The sequence below is a fragment of the Somniosus microcephalus genome, chromosome 8 (assembly GCF_052327205.1).
Source record: "Somniosus microcephalus isolate GS21.2 chromosome 8, FLI_Smic_1.0, whole genome shotgun sequence".
Classification (NCBI taxonomy): Eukaryota; Metazoa; Chordata; class Chondrichthyes; order Squaliformes; family Somniosidae; genus Somniosus; species Somniosus microcephalus.
The window spans coordinates 163,782,487-163,805,351 of record NC_140994.1 but is presented as its reverse complement, the minus strand read 5'-3'; the positions used below and the strand labels follow the sequence as shown (position 1 = coordinate 163,805,351).

The 22,865-nt window shown below is 41.1% G+C and overlaps 1 protein-coding gene across 3 annotated transcripts in view; it reads right to left on the bottom strand.

Moving 5' to 3' along the window:
* Window positions 1-6,955: 6,955 nt before the first annotated feature.
* The window catches only part of arhgef37 (Rho guanine nucleotide exchange factor (GEF) 37), a 183,953-nt gene continuing 168,043 nt past the window's right edge, over window positions 6,956-22,865 (bottom strand). For all 3 annotated transcript variants that reach the window (XM_085995305.1, XM_085995304.1, XM_085995306.1), the window contains exons 12-13: window positions 22,363-22,547; window positions 6,956-19,888 (exon numbers count right to left, since the gene is read on the bottom strand). In XM_085995305.1, coding sequence (XP_085851431.1) covers window positions 19,682-19,888; window positions 22,363-22,547 — 392 coding nt within the window. In that variant the 3' untranslated portion in view covers window positions 6,956-19,681. The remainder of the gene's footprint in view (window positions 19,889-22,362; window positions 22,548-22,865) is intronic.

The following is a 22,865-nucleotide window of genomic DNA, read 5'->3' as shown; positions in this document are numbered from 1 at the left end:
CGACCTTCAAAACCCTTCCAAGATGTTCTGCAGCCGCTCGGAGACATCCTTGACCCTTGCACCAGGGAGGCAACACACCATCCTGGAGTCTCGTTTGTGGCTGCAGAAACGCCTATCTATTCCCCTTACAATTGAATCCCCTATTACTATAGCTCTACCACTCTTTTTCCTCCCATTCTGTGCAGCAGAGCCACCCCTGGTGCCAGGAAGTTGGCTGCTGCTGCCTTCCTCTGATAAGCCATCCCCCCCAACAGTACTCAAAGTGGTATATCTGTTGGAGAGGGGGATGGCCACAGGGGACCCCTGCACTACCTGCCTGCACCTAGTACTCTGCCTGTTGGTCACCCATTCCCTTTCTTCCTGTCCAACCTCTACCTGTGGTGTGTCCAACTCCCTAAACGTGCTATTCACGATGTCCCGAGCATCGTGAACGCTGCAGTATGCATCCAATCGCAGCTCCAGTGCCGCAATGCGGTCTGTCAGTAGCTGCAGCTGGGTGCACTTCCTACACACGTAGTTGTCAGGGACACAGGAAGTGTCCCTGAGTTCCCACATTTCGCAGGAGGAGCAGATCACAGGGCCGGGCTGTCCTGCCATGACTTACCCTTTAATTAATTGAGTTTAAATTAAATCAATCAATCCACTAATTACACTACAGTTAAATAGTTTACCAACAGTCCCCGCTACACCAGAGAAACCTTAGAAACTATAAAACAAAGTTAAAGTTTAAAAAAGAACTACAGAAATTGTTCATCCCTGTTTGGCATAAAATAAAACAAAGGGTGACTCAACCGTGGCTAACAAGGGAAATTAGCGATAGCATAAGATCCAAGGAGAGGACATATAAATTGGCCAGAAAAAGCAACAAACCTGAGGATTGGGAGCAGTTTAGGATTCAGCAAAGGAGGACAAAGGGATTAATTAAGAGGGGGAAAATAGAGTATGTGAGTAAGCTTGCAGGGAACATAAAGACTGACTGTAAAAGCTTCTATAGATATGTGAAGAGAAAAAGATTGGTGAAGTCAAGCATAGGTCCCTTGCAGTCAGATTCAGGGGAATTTATAATGGGGAACAAAGAAATGGCAGACCAATTAAATACATGTTTTAGTTCTGTCTTCACAAAGGAGGGAACAAATAACCTCCCAGAGATGTCGCGGAACATAGGGTCTAATGAGAGGGAGGAACTGAATGAAATCAGTATTTGTAGGGAAATGGTGTTAGGGAAATTGATGGGATTGAAGGCTGATAAATCCCCAGGGCCTGATAATCTACATCCTAGGGTACTTAAGGAAATGGCCTTAGGAATAGTAGATGCAATGCTGGTCATCTTCCAAAGTTCTATAGATTCTGGAACTGTTCCCATGGATTGGAGGGTAGCTAATGTAACCCCACTATTCCAAAAAGTGATAGAGAGAAAACAGGGAACTATAGACCGGTAAGCCTGACATCGGTAGTGGGGAAAATGCTAGAGTCCATTATAAAAGATGTAATAGCAGAGCATGTGGACAACAGTGACAAGATCGGACAAAGTCAACATGGATTTACAAAAGGTAAATCATGCTTGACTAATCTACTGGAATTGTTTGACGATGTAACTGGTAGAATAGATAAGGGAGAACCAGTGTGTTGTGTATGTACCTTTAAGGGAATAACTGGTCTTAGACTGCAGTACCGGCAGTGACCACCCCTGTATAAAAGGCCCTAGCAGGCTTCTGTAGTTTCAATTTCAAGCTGCCTCTTGTTCAGTAAAGTACCTGTTAAACTGTTCTCCCGAAGTCCGTGTATTATTGAGGTGCGGACTTTACACAGTGGATGTGGTGTATTTGGACTTACAGAAGGCTTTTGATAAGGTCCCGCATAAGAGATTAGCGTGTAAAGTTAAAGCACATGGGATTGGGGGTAAGGTACTGACTTGGATAGAAAACTGATTGGCAGACAGGAAGCAAAGAGTTGAAATAAACAGGTCTTTCTCCGAGTGGCAGGCAGTGACTAGTGGGGTACCACAGGGATCGGTGCTAGGACCCCAGCTATTTAAAACTGGCCCAGAAATTCGGGTCTCCACGGGTGAGTACGCATGGGGTACTCACGCGTAAGCCCAGTGGAAGTGCCGGTTTCCTGCATGCACTGTGCATGCGTGGGAAACCGGCACTTCCATTCCCCTGAACAAAGGGGTTCAGAGTTCGAACGCATGGGCGGGAGAGGCTGCTCGTGCGCATTGAACTTGGTTTTTTTTTTTACAGGTTTTCCCAGGAGGGTAAGTCTGTAGAATTTACACATATAAAAAGCAGGCGTAAGGCCTGCTTTTTACAAGGTAAGTGGTGAATTAATTAAAATTATACATTTTTTCCACAGGTTTATTATTTTTAAATACTTTAAAGCAAGGTAAGTTTATTTTTAGCCCCATTAGAAAATAAAATTATTTTTTTCAAGAATTTAAATTATTGTTTAAAATAGTTATTTCATGTAATTTATAGTTTATTTTAAAAATGTGAATTTTTAAAATTTATTTGAAGATAGTGATGTTTTGGGGCTGTAGTATTTAAGTTTTGACAGCTCTTCCTATCAATCTTATGAATGGAGCATTCCCTGCTCCGATTGGCTCCCCATGGCCCACGTGATCCCAGGGGACGCATCGAACTAACTGCGCCCCTGGGATATGCAAGCACTGCATGCCCGCAGCTGGAGCAGGCCCAGGATCAGAATTCCACGTGGGCCCACAGCTCAATGGCCGGCACGCAAGGTAAGTGCAGGTTGGGGGCTTGCATCCGCGGGAAGCCCCTGACCTGAATTTCTGGGCCAATATATATTAATGATCTAGATGAGGGAACAAGATGTAATATCTCCAAGTTTGCAGACGACACAAAGCTGGGTGGGCGTGTGTGTTGAGGTGAGGAAAATGCTGAGAAACTCCAGTGTGATTGGGCAGATGCATGGCAGTTGCAGTATAATGTGGATAAATGCGAGGTTATCCACTTTGGTGGCAAAAACAGGAAGGCAGATTATTATCTGAACAGCAATAGATTGGGAAAAGGGGAAGTGCAACAAGACCTGGGCGTCCTTTTGCACTAGTCGCTGAAGGTAAGCATGCAGGTGCAGCAGGCAGTTAAGAAGGTAAATGGTATGTTGGCCTTCATAGCAAGAGGATTCGATTACAGGAGAAAGGATGTCTTGCTGCAGTTGTACAGGGCCTTGGTGAGACCACACCTTGAGTATTGTGTACAGTTTTGGTCACCTTATCTGAAGAAGATGTTCTTGCCATGGAGTGCAGCGAAGATTCACCAGACTGGTACCTGGGATGGCAGGAATGATGTATGAGGAGAGATTGGGTCGATTGGGCTTATATTCGCTGGAGTTTAGAAGAATGAGAGGGAATCTCATTGAAACTTTTAAAATTCTAACAGGACTAAACAGACTAGATGCAGGAAGAATGTTCCCGATGGTGGGGGAGTCCAGATCCACGGGCCACAGTCTAAAGATAAGGGGTAAGCCATTTAGGACAGAGATGAGGAGGAATTTCTTCACCCTGAGAGTGGTGAACCTGTGGAATTCTCTACCACAGAAGGCAGTTGAGACCAATTCATTAAATATATTTAAGAAGGAGTTAGATACATTTCTTAAGGCTAAAGGGATCAAGGGATATGGGGAGAAAGCAGGGACAGGGTACTGAATTTGGATGATCAACCATGATCTCATTAAATGGCAGAGCAGGCTCGAGGGGTCGAATGGCCTACTCCTGCTCCTAGCTTCTATGCTTCTATGTTCTTGCCTGCAATCCTTGTCTCATATCCTTGCATATTTGTGCATTACAGATGTCCTGTATTGATACTAATAGAACAAGAGGTTTAAAAGTTTTTTTGCACACTGCTAATGATATAGGTGCAATGAGCCATAGGCTAATGCTATTTAATTGTGATGCAAATAGTAAACCTTTGCCACAAAATTACATAATTATGGAAAAGTTTTTTAATGAACAATTGTTTCCATGCTAGGAACAACTAAGAATAGCCCACTCCCAGCTTTCTGCTGAACTATGTCGCAGTGGTTCAGCACAAAAAAAAGTTGTCGTCTTCTTCGGCAGTCCCTCGGAACCGAGGATGACTTGCTTCCACATTAAAAATGAGTTCTCAGTTAACTGAGTCCAATGTGGGACCTACAGTCTCTGTTGCAGGGGGGGCAGATGGTGGTTGAAGGGGCGGGTGAGTGGGGCGCTTGGGTTGACGTACGCTCCTTCCGCTGTTTGCACTTGGCTTCGCTTGCTCCTGGCGAAGAGACTCGAGATGCTTCTCCTCCACTTTGTGCGCTCTTGGGCCAGGAATTCCCAGGTGTCCATGGGATTGCTGCACTTTTTCAAGGAGGCTTTGAGGGTGTCCTTGAAGCGCTTCCTCTGCCCACCTCTTGCCATGTCGGAGCTCCAAGTAGAGTGCTTGTTTTGGGAATCTCATCGGGTATGCTGACGATGTGACCCCGTCCATCGGAGCTGATCGAGCATGGTCAAAGCTTCGATGCTGGGGATGTTGGCCTGAGCGAGAACACTGATGTTGGTGCAGGATCTTGCGGAGGCGGCATTGGTGGTACCACTCCAGTGCTTTGAGGTGCCTGCTGTACATGGTCCATGTCTCTGAAGCAGATAGGAGGGCGGGTATCACTACTGCTCTGTAGACCATGAGCTTGATGCCGGTTTGAGGTCCTGGTCTTCAAACACTCTCTTCCTCAGGCGACCGAAGTCTGCACTGGCACACTGAAGGCGGTGTTGGACTTCGCCATCGTTGTCTGCCCTTGTTGACAGTAGGTTCCCGAGGTATGGAAAGTGGTCCATGTTGTCCAAGGCCTCGTCATGGATTTTGATAATCACGGAGCAGTACTGTGTGGTCGGGGGTAGGGTGGTAGTGGACCTTTGTCTTATGGATGTTTGGTGTAAGGCCCATGCTCCCAGACGCTTCGGTGAAGGTATTGACAATGGTTTGGAATTCAGCCTCAGAGTGCGCAGATGCAAGCATCGTCTGCGTACTGTAATTCGATGACAGAGGATGGGCCGACCTTGGATCTGGACTGGAGGCGACGGAGGTTGAACAGTTTGCCGTTTGTTCTGTAGATTGGCTCCACTCCAGTGGGGAGCTTACTGAGGGTGAGATGGAGCACTACAGCCAGGAAGATCGAGAAGAACGTTGGTGTGATGACACAGCCTTGCTTGACCCCGGTCCGTACATGAATTGGGTCTGTGGTGGATCCGTTGGTCAGGATCATGGCTTGCATGTCGTCGTGAAGCAGGTGGAGGATGGTGACAAACTTTTGAAGGCAGCTGAATTTGAGGAGGACACTCCATAATCCCTCATGGTTGACGGTGTCGAAGGCCTTTGTAAGGTCAAAGAAGGCCATGTACAGTGGTTGGTGCTGTTCCCTGCATTTCTCTTGTAGATGACGCGCGGAGAAGATCATGTCCATTGTGCCCCTTAGTGGGCGGAATCTGCATTGCGACTCTGGGAGGAGCTCTTCAACCACTGGGAGAAGGCGATTGAGGAGGATTCTTGCGATGACTTTCCCTGTGGCAGACAGCAGGGAGACTCCTCTGTAATTATCGCAATCAGGCTTGTCCCCTTTCTTGAAGATGGTCACAATTACGGCATCTCTGAGATCCCCTGGCATGCTCTCCTCCTTCCAACTAAGAGAAATTAGTTCATGTATTCACACTATTTAGTTGTGATGCAAAAAGGAAGTCTTTGCTACAAAATTACATCATTATGGAAAAGTATTTTAATGAACAATTGTTTTCATGCTAGGGACAACTAAGAATAGCCCACTCCCAACTTTCTGCTGGACTATGTTGCAGTGCTTCAGCACAAAAAAAAGTACATGGAGAACAGCATCAGCAAGATCACCACTTAGAGGACTCTAGGGTGGCTGTTGCAAGGGGTATCAGACAAGGGTGGCCTTCTGGGTGGGCAACCGCCTGGGACACTGTGGTCAAGAGGGTCTGACATTAACGGCGTGAACCTCTGCAAAGAACTTGGCTATCTCAAGTTCGCTCCCAGCGGACTGTAGGGCTCCTCAAGAAGACCAAACTTCAAGAGCAAGTTCCCAAACACATGGATAGCACTCAGGATCCTGTTAACCATGCCCATAATAGTGGCGAGCAGTGAATGAAGCTCATAAAAATATATTTACAATCGGCCATGGGAGACGACGGGCTATCTTCGCAGGCCATCCTGTCTAACGAGAATGATGTGGCTCAAAATATCTTGGTGAACAAAGTTTTTTTAATTGTTTATTAATTTAGTGTTTAATTTAATGTTTAGTTTATTTGTCATTCAGCTATAATTTTTTTTATGACTTGTATCATTTATTATTTAAATTATAAGTAACCTTTGAGATTACAGATTACAGCTTTATTTCTGAAACTTTTGCTAATACTACTACATACTCAAACTCAAAGAAAGGGCGCCGTAATATAAGTTCACTCAGGGCACCATTATCCCTAAGGCTGGCTCTGGCATCAGAACACAACTTATTACTGACATCTCCTTTCAGCTGTCAGTGGCAGATATTCTTGCAAAGTGGGACAAGATACACATGAGCCATCCGGTGCACATAGCTGACATGAATTAAGTGATCCAAACACTTTGCTACATATCTGCCGTGCCACAGCCTGCAATCTTCAGCTGGTATTGGCTTTTTAAAGGCTGAATTCTAATATATCCTTTTTTTGCACTGTTATAAATTTGTGTCTGCCATAGATATCTTCTCAGCTTCAGCATCAATTGCTCTCACAAATAGTCTGAACCTTTTACTTTTATGTAAGTTGACTCACATACCCTATATCTACTTGTACATTAGCATAACTCAAGAATTTAACAATAATACCCTGTTGTGTCATGAACTGGATAGTCATGTCTTACTCGTGTACTTTTTCAATCTCTAAAAATGGATGAAGCAAACATTTGTGAGACGAGGCCAAATATTAATCGATCAGTTGCTTTATTTCACGGTAAGACGAACATGCCATACAGCAATTATGATTATACTTAATTCAATGTACAACTTATATTTATACAAAATTAGCAACACGTCATGCTTTCCCACATCAGTGGGTCATCTTATTTGACTTAAACAAGATGCCTTCTAACTGTTTCTCTGGCATTTCTGATCTGAGTCTTTGCAAGACCCCTCACCGTTTTCTCTTTTAAAACAGTCGGCACAGAATCCTGTTTCAAAAAGCCCATCTGCCAATCTGTGTCCCAACTTCTAGCTTTCATTTCTCTGTTCATATACAAAAAAGCATCACAGACTTTCCAATGCAATAGTTGAGTTTTTTTCAATGCTAGGAGACACTAACAAAATGCTTATTATTTGCAGTGTATAAGAAAACAACATCATAACTACTTCATTAGTAGCTTAACTATTCTTGGGCTTTTTAAAAAAAACTTGTCAATGCATTGTGGGGTGAATTTCAGGGGGGGGGGTGGTTCTCCTATTTGTCTGCTATAGCTTTGGCAAAAAAGCTGCAGAAACCCCAGAAAGTGGTATAACTGGACGAACAAGAGAACCCCCACAGACATTCAAGGCCCTGTGCTTTCAAGACCCAATATTAAAAGGAACTCTTTTTTTTTCTAAATCATTTCTGTGAAAAAGTGGTCAAAAATCATGAAATGTGACACTTTCCCAAAGGTAAATATATATATATGCATCTTCTATCAAATGCCTATGTAGCACTTAACTTTGAATGATGAACTACAACAGCACGTGACTGGAATAAAAGATTAGCAGTCTCAAAAGATACATTAAACTTTCAATCTGATCTTTGCTTTAAAATCTCTTCCAATTTGCTCTTGGGAATATTGGATGACTGCTCTTCTAAAATGCATAATGGTTACAATGTAATGCAATTGAGTTCAAGACACAGTTTGCTCACTTATTCTCTAGGCAACATACAATCATTCATTTGGCTGAAGTAATAGGTCGCTGCTTGATATCCCGAGCTCCTACTCCAGCAGCAGTTTCAATGGTCAATTTACACAAGACTCTACTGGAGTTGACATTACCACACCTACTAATATGTGGGATGAATTTCTTGAGCTTTTATTTAGGTCCATGACTGGAAATCTCATTTTTGGGATCAAATTTTTCTTTCTCTCTCTCTTCCTGGCTGAGAGAACACCATCTATCAAGTTATAGCTTGACATTGTTCTTTTTAGCTGTAGAGGAGCTTAAGGATTACAAAATAATTGCTTGCACTGTTAATTTTACCCTTGATTTCCACAACTATTTATACAGGTATCATGACTACACTCTAAAGTCCATTTAGGGTGTATGTGTCTATGTTGTAATAATAAAATTAATTTTTATATTTGCAATAATAGAACTGACTATCTTAGAATATAATGCTTTACTGGTAAAATTCTAGTTGACATGACTATTAGCAGATTAACATTTACTAAGTGAGAATGAGGTTATAGATTACAAATCTGTGGATTTGAAATTATTCTCACTGCCATATGATTAAGAGAAGACTGTCATTGAAATGAATGCAAACTTTGCATTTAAATAAAGATCAGGATCATGGAAATAAATATCAGGCACACGAATAGAGGCTAGGAGAAGACTCAACAAGATTGCAGAAATAAAGAGACAGGCAATAAGAACACTAATGGGAGAGACAAAGAAACAAGTTAAAGACATAGAGATAGAGGCTTGGATAATTGAAGGAGATATCAGAAGCAGAGAAAATATGTTAATTACAAAGCAAGAGGCATCAGTAGACTATAGATAGAAACTGGGAACACAAAAAGATAATGACAGCTTTGACTGGGATTTGTTTTTATAGCTACAGTAATAAATACCTAGGTAATAATAGCTTTGAGGTAGTAAATAATGTTATCCCACAACAGTAAAGATGTGACAACTGACAGCCAAAAACTACATTCGGCATCATTGATAAGAGTGAATAAGACTCTTGGTATATTGTGCTATTTTGAAGTGCTTTTCACTTAATACATTATAAAAGGGGTAACATTAACCCTAGAGCTGCATAATGCATATGTGTGGCAGTCTTTTTTTAATTAGGCAAATTGAGCTTGCAGAACAAGTTGTGAAAGCTGAATTCTTTACCATGACCCCTCCATGATATTGTGCAAAATTTTCCATGAATCACATTTAATTCTATTCATAGCAGGCACTCATTGGGCTGCAAATAGACTAAAATACTTATTGACACCAGTGGTGTATTGCATGCTAGTCAACAGAATAATCACTACGGTAGTTAAAAAAGAAATATCTATCTATAACTTGATCAAAATAAAAGGCTTTCAGACAGTTTATATCAGTGTTTAAAGAGGGCCTAATAGAAATATAGCAGCTCATTGTTTAAAAATAATGTAATGCATTTTTCTTATTTTATGAAATTGTCTCTTTTTTCAGTACCTGGCATTGCTGTAGCTCATTAAAATATTAATTCTACTTTAGTAATATGATATGGTGTCAGTGCAGGGTAAACTGATATATGACATGATAACGAGAGGACAAACTGTACAAATACATTCTATATTGTTGCGTATGTTATACCAAAACCCCTTGTCAAACTTTCACAAAATAAATTATCAATTCGGTATAAGATATTTGACGTATTTAATATGTATGTGAAATTCAGTCAGCTATACTCTGATTCACAGGAACTGTTATGGAATGGAATTCTCTCTGGTCTGCCTCCAGACTGGATTTGGTTTTATACAGGACTGGATGCAATCTTGATTGACACAAATGTCAACATGTTTTCTCAAATTCAGACCACACTGTTCTGTTAATACTTTGTTCTTAATGCAGCTTGCCAAACCTTGACTGAAGGCATTCAGATAGCAATAGGCAGAGATGACCTATGTACTTATTATGAAGCAATTCCACAGCCGTCGGCTACACCTAGCAGCAGACAAGAAATGCAGCCAACGTTCTCTCTTCCAGTACTCTCTCAGTGAGCACAAGACTAAAATGAAGACTCGTGCAGCAAGACCCAAAAGAATTCCATCTACCCACCCCAGAAGAGCCAAAAATGAAAAATGTTGATGATGAAAGTGCAGGCAAACATCTTTGAGCCTTGTACCTATCAATAGTGCGAGGTTTTATAAGTGTAATGTGGATTGCAAATCCAAATATTATTCAAATCTGTAGTGGAATCAAAAAAGTATCATAATCCAGATTATATCATTATTAGTCAGAGCTAGTATAAAAATAGTTTGCATGAAATGTTTCTTCTGACTCTGGCAGTGACTCCCTTATACACATTCAAATTGTCCTCCTGAAGACTTCCTCAGAATACAGTTGAATGTGCACTTTGCCTTTATTAAGCAGCTTGGACATATTAAGACCAGATTAAACTTTTTTATGAAAATCAAGGATTAGGACTCGGAAGTTAAGGAGAAAATCAAAATACTTCATTCAATGCTATTGGCAACAACATGCTCCTAATTAATGTATTTCTTGGCTTTACCAACACCAGTTGATGTTGTTTCTCTTTTGTATGGCAAATGCATGTACTTATTAAGGAAAGAGCTGTCAGTGCTGGACAATGCTACATTTTTCCACTGTGCTAATCCAGTGTCAGTTTACAGGTATACCATCGGCCAGCTGCAGGGTGAAGCTCTGTGCCTTAACTTCAACCTCCGAAGAGCACTGCATGCTGAACCAATGGATTTTTTTCCATTTCCAATGACAAGACTCTTAAGGGCTTCCTGAGTGAAATTGCACAAACTGTGGTGCAAAAATAATTTGTGGGAATATAAAGGGAAAAAGTTAGTTTGAAAAATTGCAATCAGGTGGCTATCCATCTCGGCCGTAACCTGAATTCGTTGGACTGGAACATTCAATCTGTCTTTTGCTGGATGGGACTAAGGACTAAAATGCTGCAAAATATCTTTGAAGGTCAGCTGTGAAATTAAGATGATTCTACTTAAGAGGGAACAGTTTGTGCTCATACAGCATAACAAAAGGGGAAAACTTTTAATATGACAGCTCAGTATTTGAAATGCTAAAAGAGGAACAAGGCATTCACAGTTTGCTACGCAAGTGAGCACAGCTCTCATTGTTATTCTAACCAGAGACATAAACCCTCAGCAGTGCTCATATACACTGTACTGAAGAAAAGCCCTCTGACCATTATATTCATGTTTATTACAATGTGAAAGGTATGATGATGCTTTCTAAAAACAACAAGTATTTAAATAGTACTATTCAATAAGTACTACAAGCAATACCCTTTACTGATACCTGCATGTGTATATATCTTTACTATATTTTTACTCTTAGTTTAGGTTTCCACAAAGAAATGACTAAAGAACTACTCACACTTTCTAAGATTAATGTTAGCTATAATTATTGTTATTTGTTATGAAAGTGAAATGGTGGTTATTAATTTATATCATGTCAATCATTAACTGTGTGGCAACAAACATATACTTCAAATTCCTTACTTCATCATTCAGTTGAATAAATTTTCATGGATGGCTTCTGGTGATTCTTCTAATTTTTGTACAATGTATTCAGGAAATCAATGCATGGATGAAGTGCTTCTCTTCCATATGACAAGCATGTTAATGAATCTGCAGCCTGTAACAACAGCTGTTTCAGCTGATGGGGCATTTACGTTATACTTACAATGCCTGTTATAGAAAAGTTTTGACAGCCAAAGTTCTCATATTATCCTTTCATTTTTTCTAGGCACAACTTGTTAGAAAATTAATCTAAAGTTTACATTTATTGTGTTAGCTAATCTTCTTCCCTTCCATGCCTAGTGGCACATGAGGCAACCCATTTCTTCCACAGATTTTACACCAGCAGATTGTGCTCGGGGTTGTATTGTAACAAAGCCTCTTTTCACATGGACAGGTCGTTAGCCTGACTCTCAGCTCGCTGCCAGGAGAAATAGATAGATGTGGTGAGAAGTCAACATTCCACTCCCATCAGACACAAGTACCCTGGTGGATGTCAACCCAATATTCAGAACCCTGAATTCTTGTCTCTACTTTCGGGGGTTATCTTTAGTGGGGTGCGAACCTATAACTTGCCAGTGTAAGGGCAACCGCTGAGCCAAGGCTTGCTACTGTGTTAGTGAATATGACAGTGCAAACACATTTCTGGCAATGTGTTTAGTTCTTCAGATTTTTAGGTTTCCAATCAAATGTGTTATATTATTTCACTATAATCATCACTAAAGAAAGCGTGATATCTAATGGTACTGTTACACTACAGGTACCAGATTAAAACTGGTACCCTACTCTCAGCAATTTACAGCCAGCAGACCTGAGTTATATCACCAGCTCGATATATCTGTCCAGGCAAAGCAGAGCTCTGTTTATGTTTGCTTGCCAGCAATTGATCTGGCCAATTTTACTCCCACACTACACTCGACACTTGTCATCAATATAAAGCAAAAAACCACATCAATACAAACTGTTGAATCCAGCTAACCTGCAGCATACAAGAGGGTCAAAATATATTCTTCAGGCCTTGGTTTTTGACACATTTCAGCTTAGTTTTTTGTGGCAATAAAATGAAAATGAAATTGGTCTGGAAAGAGCTTTCACTGTGGAGGAATTTTGCCAGCCCTATGGAGGCGGGACTGCTGGGAAAATGACAGAATCTGGGAGCGGGTACCAAACCCTCTCCCAACCCGCCTCCATGCCATCTTCCCAGGAGGTGGGTCCCCGACTCACGCAGGGACCCATCTCCTCGAGGCGGGAAGAGGATTACAGCCAATTAACTGCCTGTTAACAGATAGTTAACAGGCAGTTAAGAGGATTATCCCCATTTTACCCACACAAGTGCTGGCTTCCCAACGGCTGCGAACCACGCCAGGGTCAGCGAGGCAAGCAGTGGGTCTACGGGGGTGAGAGGGGTCGAAAAGTGTGCTGTGGAGGTGGGTGATGGGTGCAAGTGTGGACAGGTAAGTGTGAGAGGTGAGTATAAAGTGTTAGAAAAAGTTTGCTTACCTTTGCTTCTTCCTGCAGGCTTCAACTCTTGGGGGATCCGGAGGCTCCTCATCTCAATGGCAGAGATGACAGAATGGCTGCTGCATTCTCTGATGCAGCAGCCATCTGATTTCTGCTCAGGAAAGAGGTTTGGTGAGTCTTGAGTACAAGGACTCACCAAAGAACAGAGATTGTCAGTGTTTGACTGCTTCTCAATGCTGTCAAACGATGACAATTCATCTGTCAAAAACTTTTTGACAGATGAAACGTCATACGCTGACGTCCTTTGTCACCGGCTTTCCCTTAATTGGCCTGCTAAGCCCGCAGGATGGGCTTAACATGGTCAATCAAGGGAAAATAGCGTGGGTTGGCCGGATGTCGTTGGGGGTGGAACTGAAACCCGACAACCAGCAGTTCCATCCCCAATGCGTCCCCATTGATAAAATTCAGCCCTATCTGATTCCCTTAAATTTGAAAGTGCAATGGTTATTACAAATAAAGTATGTACAAAGGTTAGGGTTTTGTACAATAAAAGATCCTTACATAGATTGCAATACAGGAGACACTGCATGCAGTTTCAGAGAAAAAAATGATATATATTAATAAAGTGAAGGAGCACATTTTATAAGATAGTGAATAACACTATCATTCAGCAAAAAACTAACTTTATCTATTAAGATTGAGACCATCCGTTCAGCTGTCTCTGCTGCTTCCCTACCTTCCCCTAGCCCACTGGGCCAGACTTCCCCTAAGGCTTCCCACTGCCATAGCCCTCATCTCACATCTTTCTCTAGATTCTTTCCCATCTCCCATCATGCTCTCTCTGAGATCACTTTGTCAATGAGACCCATCTCCTGCTCCCTCACCCCTATTCTCACCAAATTGCTGACCACCCAACTTCGCTTTCTGGCCCCCATGTTAGCCGATATTGTTAATGTTTCCCACTCCTCAGGTACTGTCCCCGTCCCGTTCAAATCTGCCATCATCAACCCTCTCCTCATAAAAACAATCCCTGCCATCCTTGCAAGCTACCACCCCATCTCCAACCTCCCTTTCCTCTCCAAAGTCCTTGAACGTGTTGCCACCTCACAAATCCACGCCCATCTTTCCCACAGTTCCATGTTTGATTCCCTCCAATCGGGTTTCTGCCTTGCCACAGTAGTGAAACATAAGAACATAATAAAAACATAATAAATAGGAGCAGGAGTAGGCCATTTGGCCCTTTGAGCCTGCTCCACCATTCAATAAGATCATGGCTGATCTTCTACCTCATTTCCACTTTCCTGCACTATCCCCATATCCCTTGATTCCCTTAATATCCAAAAATCTATCGATCTCTCTCTTGAATATACTCAACGATTGAGCCTCCACAGCCATTTGGGATAGCGAATTCCAAAGATTCACCACCCTCTGAGTGAAGAAATTTCTCCTCATCTCAGTCCTAAATGGCTAACCCCTTTTTCTGAGACTGTGACCCCTGGTTCTAGACTCCCCAGCCAGGGGAAACATCCTCCCTGCATCTACCCTGTCATTCTTCTAAACTCTAGAGAATATAGGCCTAATTTACTCAATCTCTCCTCATAGGACAATCCACCCATCCTAGGAACCAGTCTGGGGAACCTACATTGCACTCCCTCTATGGCAAGTATATCCTTCCTTAGGTAAGACCAAAACTGTACACAATACTCCGGGTGTGGTCTCACCAGAGCCCTATATAATTGCAAATGGCCCTTATCAAAGTCACAAATGACATTCTATATGACTGTGACCATGGTAAATGATCCTTCCTCATCCTTCTCTACCTGTCTGCAGCCTTCAATACGGTTGACTACACAATCCTCCTCCAAAGCCTCTCCTCCATCGTCCAAATGGGTGGGACTGCGTTCACCTGGTTTCAATCATAGCCAGAGAATCGCTTGCAATGGCTTCTCTTCCCGCTCCCACACCGTTACCTCTGGAGTTCTCCAAGGATCTATCTTTGACTCCCTTCTATTTCTCATCTACAAGCTGTCCCTTAGCGACATCATCTGAAAACACAATGTCAAGTTCCACATGTATGCTGATGACTCAGCTCTATCGCACCATCACCTCTTTTGACCCCACTACTGTCTCTGATTTGTTATATTGCTTGTCTGACATCCAGTACTGGATTAGCAGAGGTTTCCTCCAACTGAATATTGAGAAGACCAAAGTCATTGTCTTCGCTCCTCACCACAAGCTCTGATCCCTGGCCAGCAATTCCATCTCTCTCCCTGTCAACTGTCTGAAGCTGAACCAGACCGTTCACAACCTTGGTGTTGTGTTTGACCCCGAGATCAGCTTCCGATCACAAATCTGCTCTATCACCAAGACTGACTACTCCCACCTCCGTAACATCGCCTCACTCCACCCCTGCCTCTGCTCATTTGCTGCTGAAACCCTCATCTATGCCTCTGTTACCTCTAGACTATTCCAATGCGCTCCTAGCTGGCCTCCCATCTTCCACCCTACATAAAATTCTGCTCATCCAAAGCTCTGCAGCCCATATCTTAACTTGCACCATTCCCGTTCGCCCATCACTCCTATGCTTGCTGGCCTACATTGGCACCCGGTCCAGCAATGCATCAATTTTAAAATTCTCATCCTTTTTTTCAAATCTCTTCATGGCCTCACTCCACCCTATCTCTGTAACCTCCTCCAGGCCTACAAGCCTTTGAGATCTCTGCATTTCTCCAAATCTGGCATCTTGTGCATCCCTGATTTTAATCATTCCACCATTGGTGTCATGCTTTCAGCTTCCTAGACCCTAAACTCTGGAATTCCCTCCCTAAACCTTTCCGCCTCTCTACTTCTCTCTCCTCCTTTATGAAACTCCTTTAAAAGCTACCTCTTTGACCAAACTTTTGGTCATCTGTCCTGATATTTCCTCCTTTAGCTTGGTGCCAAATTTTAATTGACAATGCTTTTGTGAAGCACCTTGGGACTTTTTGCTATGATAAAGGCAATATATAAATGCAAGTTGTTGTTGTTACAGGAATGACTCTTAGGCCAGAATTTTGACGGCGCTCAGGGGACGGGTTTGGAGGCGGGACCGCTGTCAAAATTGCAAAGATTGACAGCAGGTAGGAAACCCGCAGTCAACCCGCCTCCAATCAACCTTCCCACGTGTCAGGTCCCCGATTTGCGCATAGACCCGACACCTAGCGGCGGGAAGAGGATTATAGACACTTAATTGCCTGTTAACAGGTACTTGATAGTTATTAACAGGCTCTTTTTCAATTTTGCCGCTTCTGCCTCGGACTCCCCGACATCCGGACACCACGCCAGGTAAGTGTGGTGTGTTGTGAGTCTGGTGTAATCTTTCTGCATTGATGACAGCTGCAGAAGTGGGGTGAAGGATCCAATGGTGCACTGGTGAGTTTCAGAGGTAAGAAAATGTTGGGAAAATAATTTTTAATGCATTTACACTTTTCTGTAGGTAACAAGTTTTGAATTGTATGTCTAGTCCCACCTCATTGGGAGAACCTCTCTCACCAGTGACAGATTGCTTCTGTAACCTCACCTGCAGCTGCCATCTGTTCTAGCCTAAGGAGGGAGTCACTGGAGAGCCTGGGTGCAAGAGCTCAACTTTGTACAGTGATTGTCAGTGTTTGCAGCACCTCAATGCTGTCAAACACTGAGAAATCAGTTGTCAAATAAAAATTATGCGTGGTCCCTTTAAGAAAACCAGCAGCTGACACGTCATCAAATGTAGTCATCCTCTTAATTGGCCGGCAAGCCCGCAGTGCGGGCTTAACAAAGCCAATTGATGTAAAATCATGTCCGTGGGCCAGATGAAGTTGGGGGCGGGACTGGAACCTGAAAACCAGCTGACCCGCTCCCAAGCCGCATCCAATGGCAAAATCGCAGCCTTAGACCCAATGTCCAGACAATAATTCATTACATTTAAAACAAAAAGGGTGATGTACTTGAGTGGATTATGTCATAGTGGTCAATAACACTTGCAGTATTCCAGAATATTTTTAATGCTAACATGATTAGTGGTCCATGCAGAATTTTTCTATCTTAAGAATGTGAGATGTGGTTATTTTACACTTTAAAAATAGCCCTCATGAACTGCCATTCCTGTAACATCGCATATTCCTTACTTTCTCCTGAAATATTTTTGGAACTGCAAATAATATAAACACAATTTGAGATTTTAATACTATGTTCACAATGCAAGAAATATTTTTACATACAATAGCAGCAAAAATAATCCGACTAAAACTTTGTCACGAACGTTAAATATATTTTCAATTTTCCAAGTGTTCACTTAGTGCGATATAGTAGAATGATTTCATGCTTTTGATTTAAATCCTGATTTGCATTATGACAACACATGAAAATGTACCTGTCAGCCTAAAACATTCAAAATCCTGTGTGGATAATTTTACAGTTTGACTGCTCGATAAGCATTTCAGACTTCAGTTATGAGGGATATCAAATTGAAGGAGTGCAGCTTGTGATGCCCGATGTTGTCTATTGTGTCATATTCAAATAATGATGTGGAATGATTTGCAGAACATTGTTATCGATGCAGCTGATGCTGTCAAATACTTTGTTCATCTGCAGTATTCTTTTAAATTCTTATTGCACAGAAACAAACTGTTGCTAATATGTTCTGATCATGTATGAATCTGACATGAGCTCTTTCAATAGGACAATTATATTCTTGAAATACTGTAAGAAAATTAAAGAGCTTCTTCAACCAGCAATTTCACAAAATGTAATTATACTTTAGCGATTAGTTACATCAATTCACAGCAAGACTCCAAAACTTGATTACTGGTTCATTAATGATCATCATAAAATATTACTGTTGTACACGTCAAACAATAAGGATAGTGTGTATATGAATATCATTTGTAAACATTTTTGTTTTGGACAAGTTACTACAACATTTAATAAAATAAAATATATTTGTAACTAGAAAATAAAAATAATGCTGTTTATTTCAAAATAACGCACGGTGGAGATCCCTAGTAATTATTATAATAGTGTAGTGCTGAGGGAGTGCTGCACTGTCGGAGGTGCCGTCTTTCAGATGAGACATTAAACCGAAGCCCCATCTGCTCTCTCAGGTGGACATAAAAGATCTCAATGCACTATTTTGAAGAAGAGCAGGGGAGTTATTCCCGGTATCCTGACCAATATTTATCCCTCAATCAACATAACAAAAACAGATTATCTGGTCATTATCGCATTGCTGTTTGTGGGAGCTTGCTGTGTGCAAATTGGCTGCCATGTATCCCACATTACAACAGTGACTACACTCCAAAAGTACTTCATTAGCTGTAAAGCACTTTGAGATGTCTGGTGGTCGTGAGAGGCGCTATAGAAATGCAAGTCTTTCTTTTTATTTTCTTTTTAAACTTGACAGCCACATTTATGATAAATGTATTTATAGAAACAAGAGAAACCAAATTAAAATGGACAAGAGGAAATGCTTAATTTAAGATGTAGGAGAGCTTTGAGGGAAAACTCATAGTTGAGAAAGAAGATTGTAGGAATGTTGCACAACAGGTGTAAAGATAGGATTAGCTCAAAGGTCAGGTTAATGATTTTAACATAACATGCTATTCACACTGAGCCTATGTAAAATGAATTAGATTGTTTGCATTTTGATTTGACATAGCTAGTTGAGAGTCTTTCCCCAAGAAAAGTATAAATCATTAAATGGGTTCATTTATCACACAAAACAGTTAATCATATGGAAATTGCTAAAATGATTTGTTCCATTCTAATAATATAAGGCATGGGTTTCTCCATTTAAAAATGTCAATACTTTGTAAAAGTTCATTCTTCACAGTATTCTTCCTTCAATCTATTACAGAACATATTTAAATGCTAGCATAAAGGTATACACAGAAAAACTTGTAATTCACCGTAAATAAAATATTATAATTGGCCATTGTTAGTAAATTGCTGTGGAGTATAACATTTGTGTGCCTGTTACAACCCAAACTAGGTTTAACATTTCCTTTAAAAAATAATCAATTTTTTGTGCATTAAAGTCAGAGATGCCAGTGCATAGAAATGGAGCCCAGATTTGTAAATTTACCCTTCAGTTTCAAAAGACTCCAAAATTTAGTTAATGTTTATGTATCAAACCAAGTGTGCAATAATGAAAATCCAAGTTAGTACAGCTTTTCCAAAGATTAAAATATTTTGGTTTTATTAGCATATCCTACTAGAAATTAACTAGTGGAGAATGGCTCATTTGGGACTAAACACTAATTGCCTGTATGGACATGACCAAAACTGCCCACACCCTTATTCTTTACTAATTCTGAATTCTATCTCTACAATAATGTTTCTTTACAAGCTAAAAAAGAAAGTGCACTAGTAAAGCTGAGTGTTTTACACTGGAGGGAGCAACATTTGGCACATCCATAAACCTTTAGGAATTATATTAAAGTCTGAATACTGACAGAAAATTCATATAAGCATACTACCATTCTGATAATGTTGGTTTCCATTATATTTCTCAAAACTAAAAATACTTTTTTTTTAACAAAACTGATACTATATGTAATACCACATGCATATGGTTCTGGATAAGTAACATTAAATTTAGTGATTCACAATTCATCATGTCTTTATGTCTCCTTGCTACTGCAAATTATATATGCAAGACAATTTAGTGCAACTGTTTGAAGGCCTTCTCAATTACTAGGCCTTCTCAAATATTAGGATGTTAATAGTAAGTATTATAGCCCAAAGGATTTCCTTCCTGTAATGGAAGGCACTTTCACCAAATAATTGGAAGGTACATAACCCCTTTGCCCATTCACTTCAACAAGGTACCATTCAGTGCTTCCTCTCTTATCATGAGCTTCCAGTATAGTTACAATTTGTCCATGTTGTAAACTGGCTTCGTGAGGTCCTCTTGCTGTAAACTGGTACGCTGCAATGACCTGAACACATACCAAAAATGACACATAAGCAACATGGTTCTTTAGATACTTGCTTCACATTCCAGTAATCAGAGAATTGAGCCATAGAGCTGTTTAACATTCATTGCCAGTTAAACATAATGAGGAGCTTTATTCATTCTCACTTCATTCAGCTTGAAGTCCTTGTAGTATACAAAAGAAATTACATTAGGGAAAAGTTTCCTCTCTGTGCATGTTAACAAAATCATAAGCCCATTTATAAAGAATGCAGAGAGGAAACCTTCCTTTGTAGTATTCCCACTGAAGGTCCTATCTCAGCACTTTAGTCTGTTGCAGATTAGCTTTACATCTTCCACACAGAAGCAATAGCTCTGTTTTATTTTATTTGGAGCTCCCATTTTTTTCCCTCCACTTTCATAGCCCAGCCTATCATTTTCGACTGGGAAAGGAGATTGTTATGGTATAGTTTCTGACACTGCTATTCCATAGCTGAGGCGGGGGTAAGAAAGAGATGGTTACTTTAGAGTGAGATTGATGGATTGTCAGTTCCTCCATGAGACTGAATGCCCCATCCCCTCCTGATGTCTAAGAAATTGCAAAACACAATGGACCATCACAGTAGTCAGTCAAGTTTGCAATGAAAGAGTAAGAAATGAACACCTGAACTATTGAACATAATACCGTAATTCTCATTGTAATTTAATTAATTCGATATCGATATTTAAAACTGGCAGAAATCCATAATCAATTATAACAAGAATTTCAAAGTATGTTTGTAAACAACTATAGGATCTTGATTTGTTTAGGATTGCATTATATTTTGGATACTAAGATACAGTACTATTGTATGGGTTTTACAGTGTGTTTCATAGAGACACACAACATTTTGTGAGCTCTTTGACCAAATTATCCAGAATCACATTTCTGGGAGAAAAACAGGTCAAATGAATCTTCATTATTGCTCTATTCTGGTACATTAAGTAAGAATTCAAAGTTAGTTTTAGAACAGTGCGATTATGTTCAACTTATGAACCTTTTAATTGTTCATGTTACCCCACTATACAAAAATGGTGGTAGAGAGAAAACAGGGAATTATAGACCGGTAAGCCTGACATCGGTAGTGGGGAAAATGCTAGAGTCCATTATAAAAGACGTAATAGCAGAGCACTTGGAAAACAGTGACAGGATCGGACAAAGTCAACATGGATTTACAAAAGGTAAATCGTGCTTGACTAATCTACTGGAATTTTTTGAGGATGTAACTGGTAGAATAGAAAAGGGAGAACCAGTGGATGTGGTGTATTTGGACTTTCAGAAGGCTTTCGATAAGGTCCCGCATAAGCGATTAGCGTGTAAAGTTAAGGCACATGGGATTGGGGGCAAGGACTTGGATAGAGAACTGGTTGGCAGACAGGAAGCAGAGTTGGAATAAACGGGTCTATTTCCGAGTGTCAGGCAGTGACTAGTGGGGTACCGCAGGGATCGGTCCTAGGACTCCAGCTATTCACAATATATATAAATGATCTAGACGAGGGAACTAGATGTAATATCTCCAAGTTTGCAGATGAAACAAAGCTGGGTGGGCGTGTGTGCTGTGAGGAGGATGCCGGGAAACTCCAGTATAATTTGGATGGGTTGGGTGATTGGGCAGAAGCATGGCAGATGCAGTATAATGTGGATAAACACGAGGTTATCCACTTGATGGCAAAAACAGGAAGGAAGATTATTATCTGAACGGCAATAGATTGGGAGAAGGGGAAGTGCAACGAGACCTGGGTGTCCTTGTGCACCAGTCGCTGAAGGTAAGCATGCAGGTGCAGCAGGCGGTTAAGAAGGCAAATGGTATGTTGGCGTTCGTAGCGAGAGGGTTCGAATACAGGAACAAGGATGTCTTGCTGCAGTTGTACAGGGCCTTGGTGAGACCACACCTTGAGTATTGTGTGCAGTTTTGGTCGCCTTATCTGAGGAAGGATGTTCTTGCCATGGAGGGAGTGCAGCGAAGATTCACCAGACTGATACCTGGGATGGCAGGAATGACGTATGAGGAGAGATTGGGTGGATTGTGCTTATACTCGCTGGAGTTTAGAAGAATGAGAGGGGATCTCATTGAAACTTATAAAATTCTAACAGGACTAGACAGACTAGATGCAGGAAGGATGTTCCCAATGGCCGGGGAGTCCAGAACCAGGGGTCACAGTCTAAGGATAAGGGATAAGCCATTTAGGACAGAGATGAGGAGGAATTTCTTCACCCAGAGAGTGGTGAACCTGTGGAATTCTCTACCACACAAGGCAGTGGAGGCCAATTCATTAAATATATTCAAGAAGGAGTTAGATATATTTCTTAAGGCTAGTGGGATCAAGGGATATGGGGAGAAGGCAGGGGCAGGGTACTGAATTTGGATGATCAGCCATGATCTCATTGAATGGCGGAGCAGGCTCGAGGTGCCGAATGGCCTACTCCTATCTTCTATGTTTCTATGAAATGCCCCTTACTTGATACTGCATTGGTACTGGCTGCAGGCAAAGAGGTCTTTCAGGTAAAGGACAAGATTTTCTTCTGGTATTTGTTCCATCCACAACATCACCAAGAGATGAACTCTGTGGCAGCAGAAAGTTATTTAGTTGTTTTGCAGGCTGATGTGGACTCAGTTTTCCAGCAGGGACAAATCCTCTGTGACCTTATTAGAGAAAATAAAGTTTTATAATTTGAAGAGCAGCATTTTTTTAAATCAGTGGTAAGCACAGATTTGTTTGCTAAAACTGAAACAATACACAGTAGCTTATGCAGGCAAATCAGCTAAAGTATTTACAGTTTTATTAGCATAAAATTACTAAAGGTGATGAAAATAACCATCAAGATATCCCTCAAGTTTTTGGAGTTTATTGTAAACTGTGTTCATGTAGTGATTTTCTAATGGCGAACAGGAACTGCTTTAAGTCTGCTCTAAAACTATGTGGGAACTGCTGACATTGTTCAGAAAATTAAGCTGAACTGT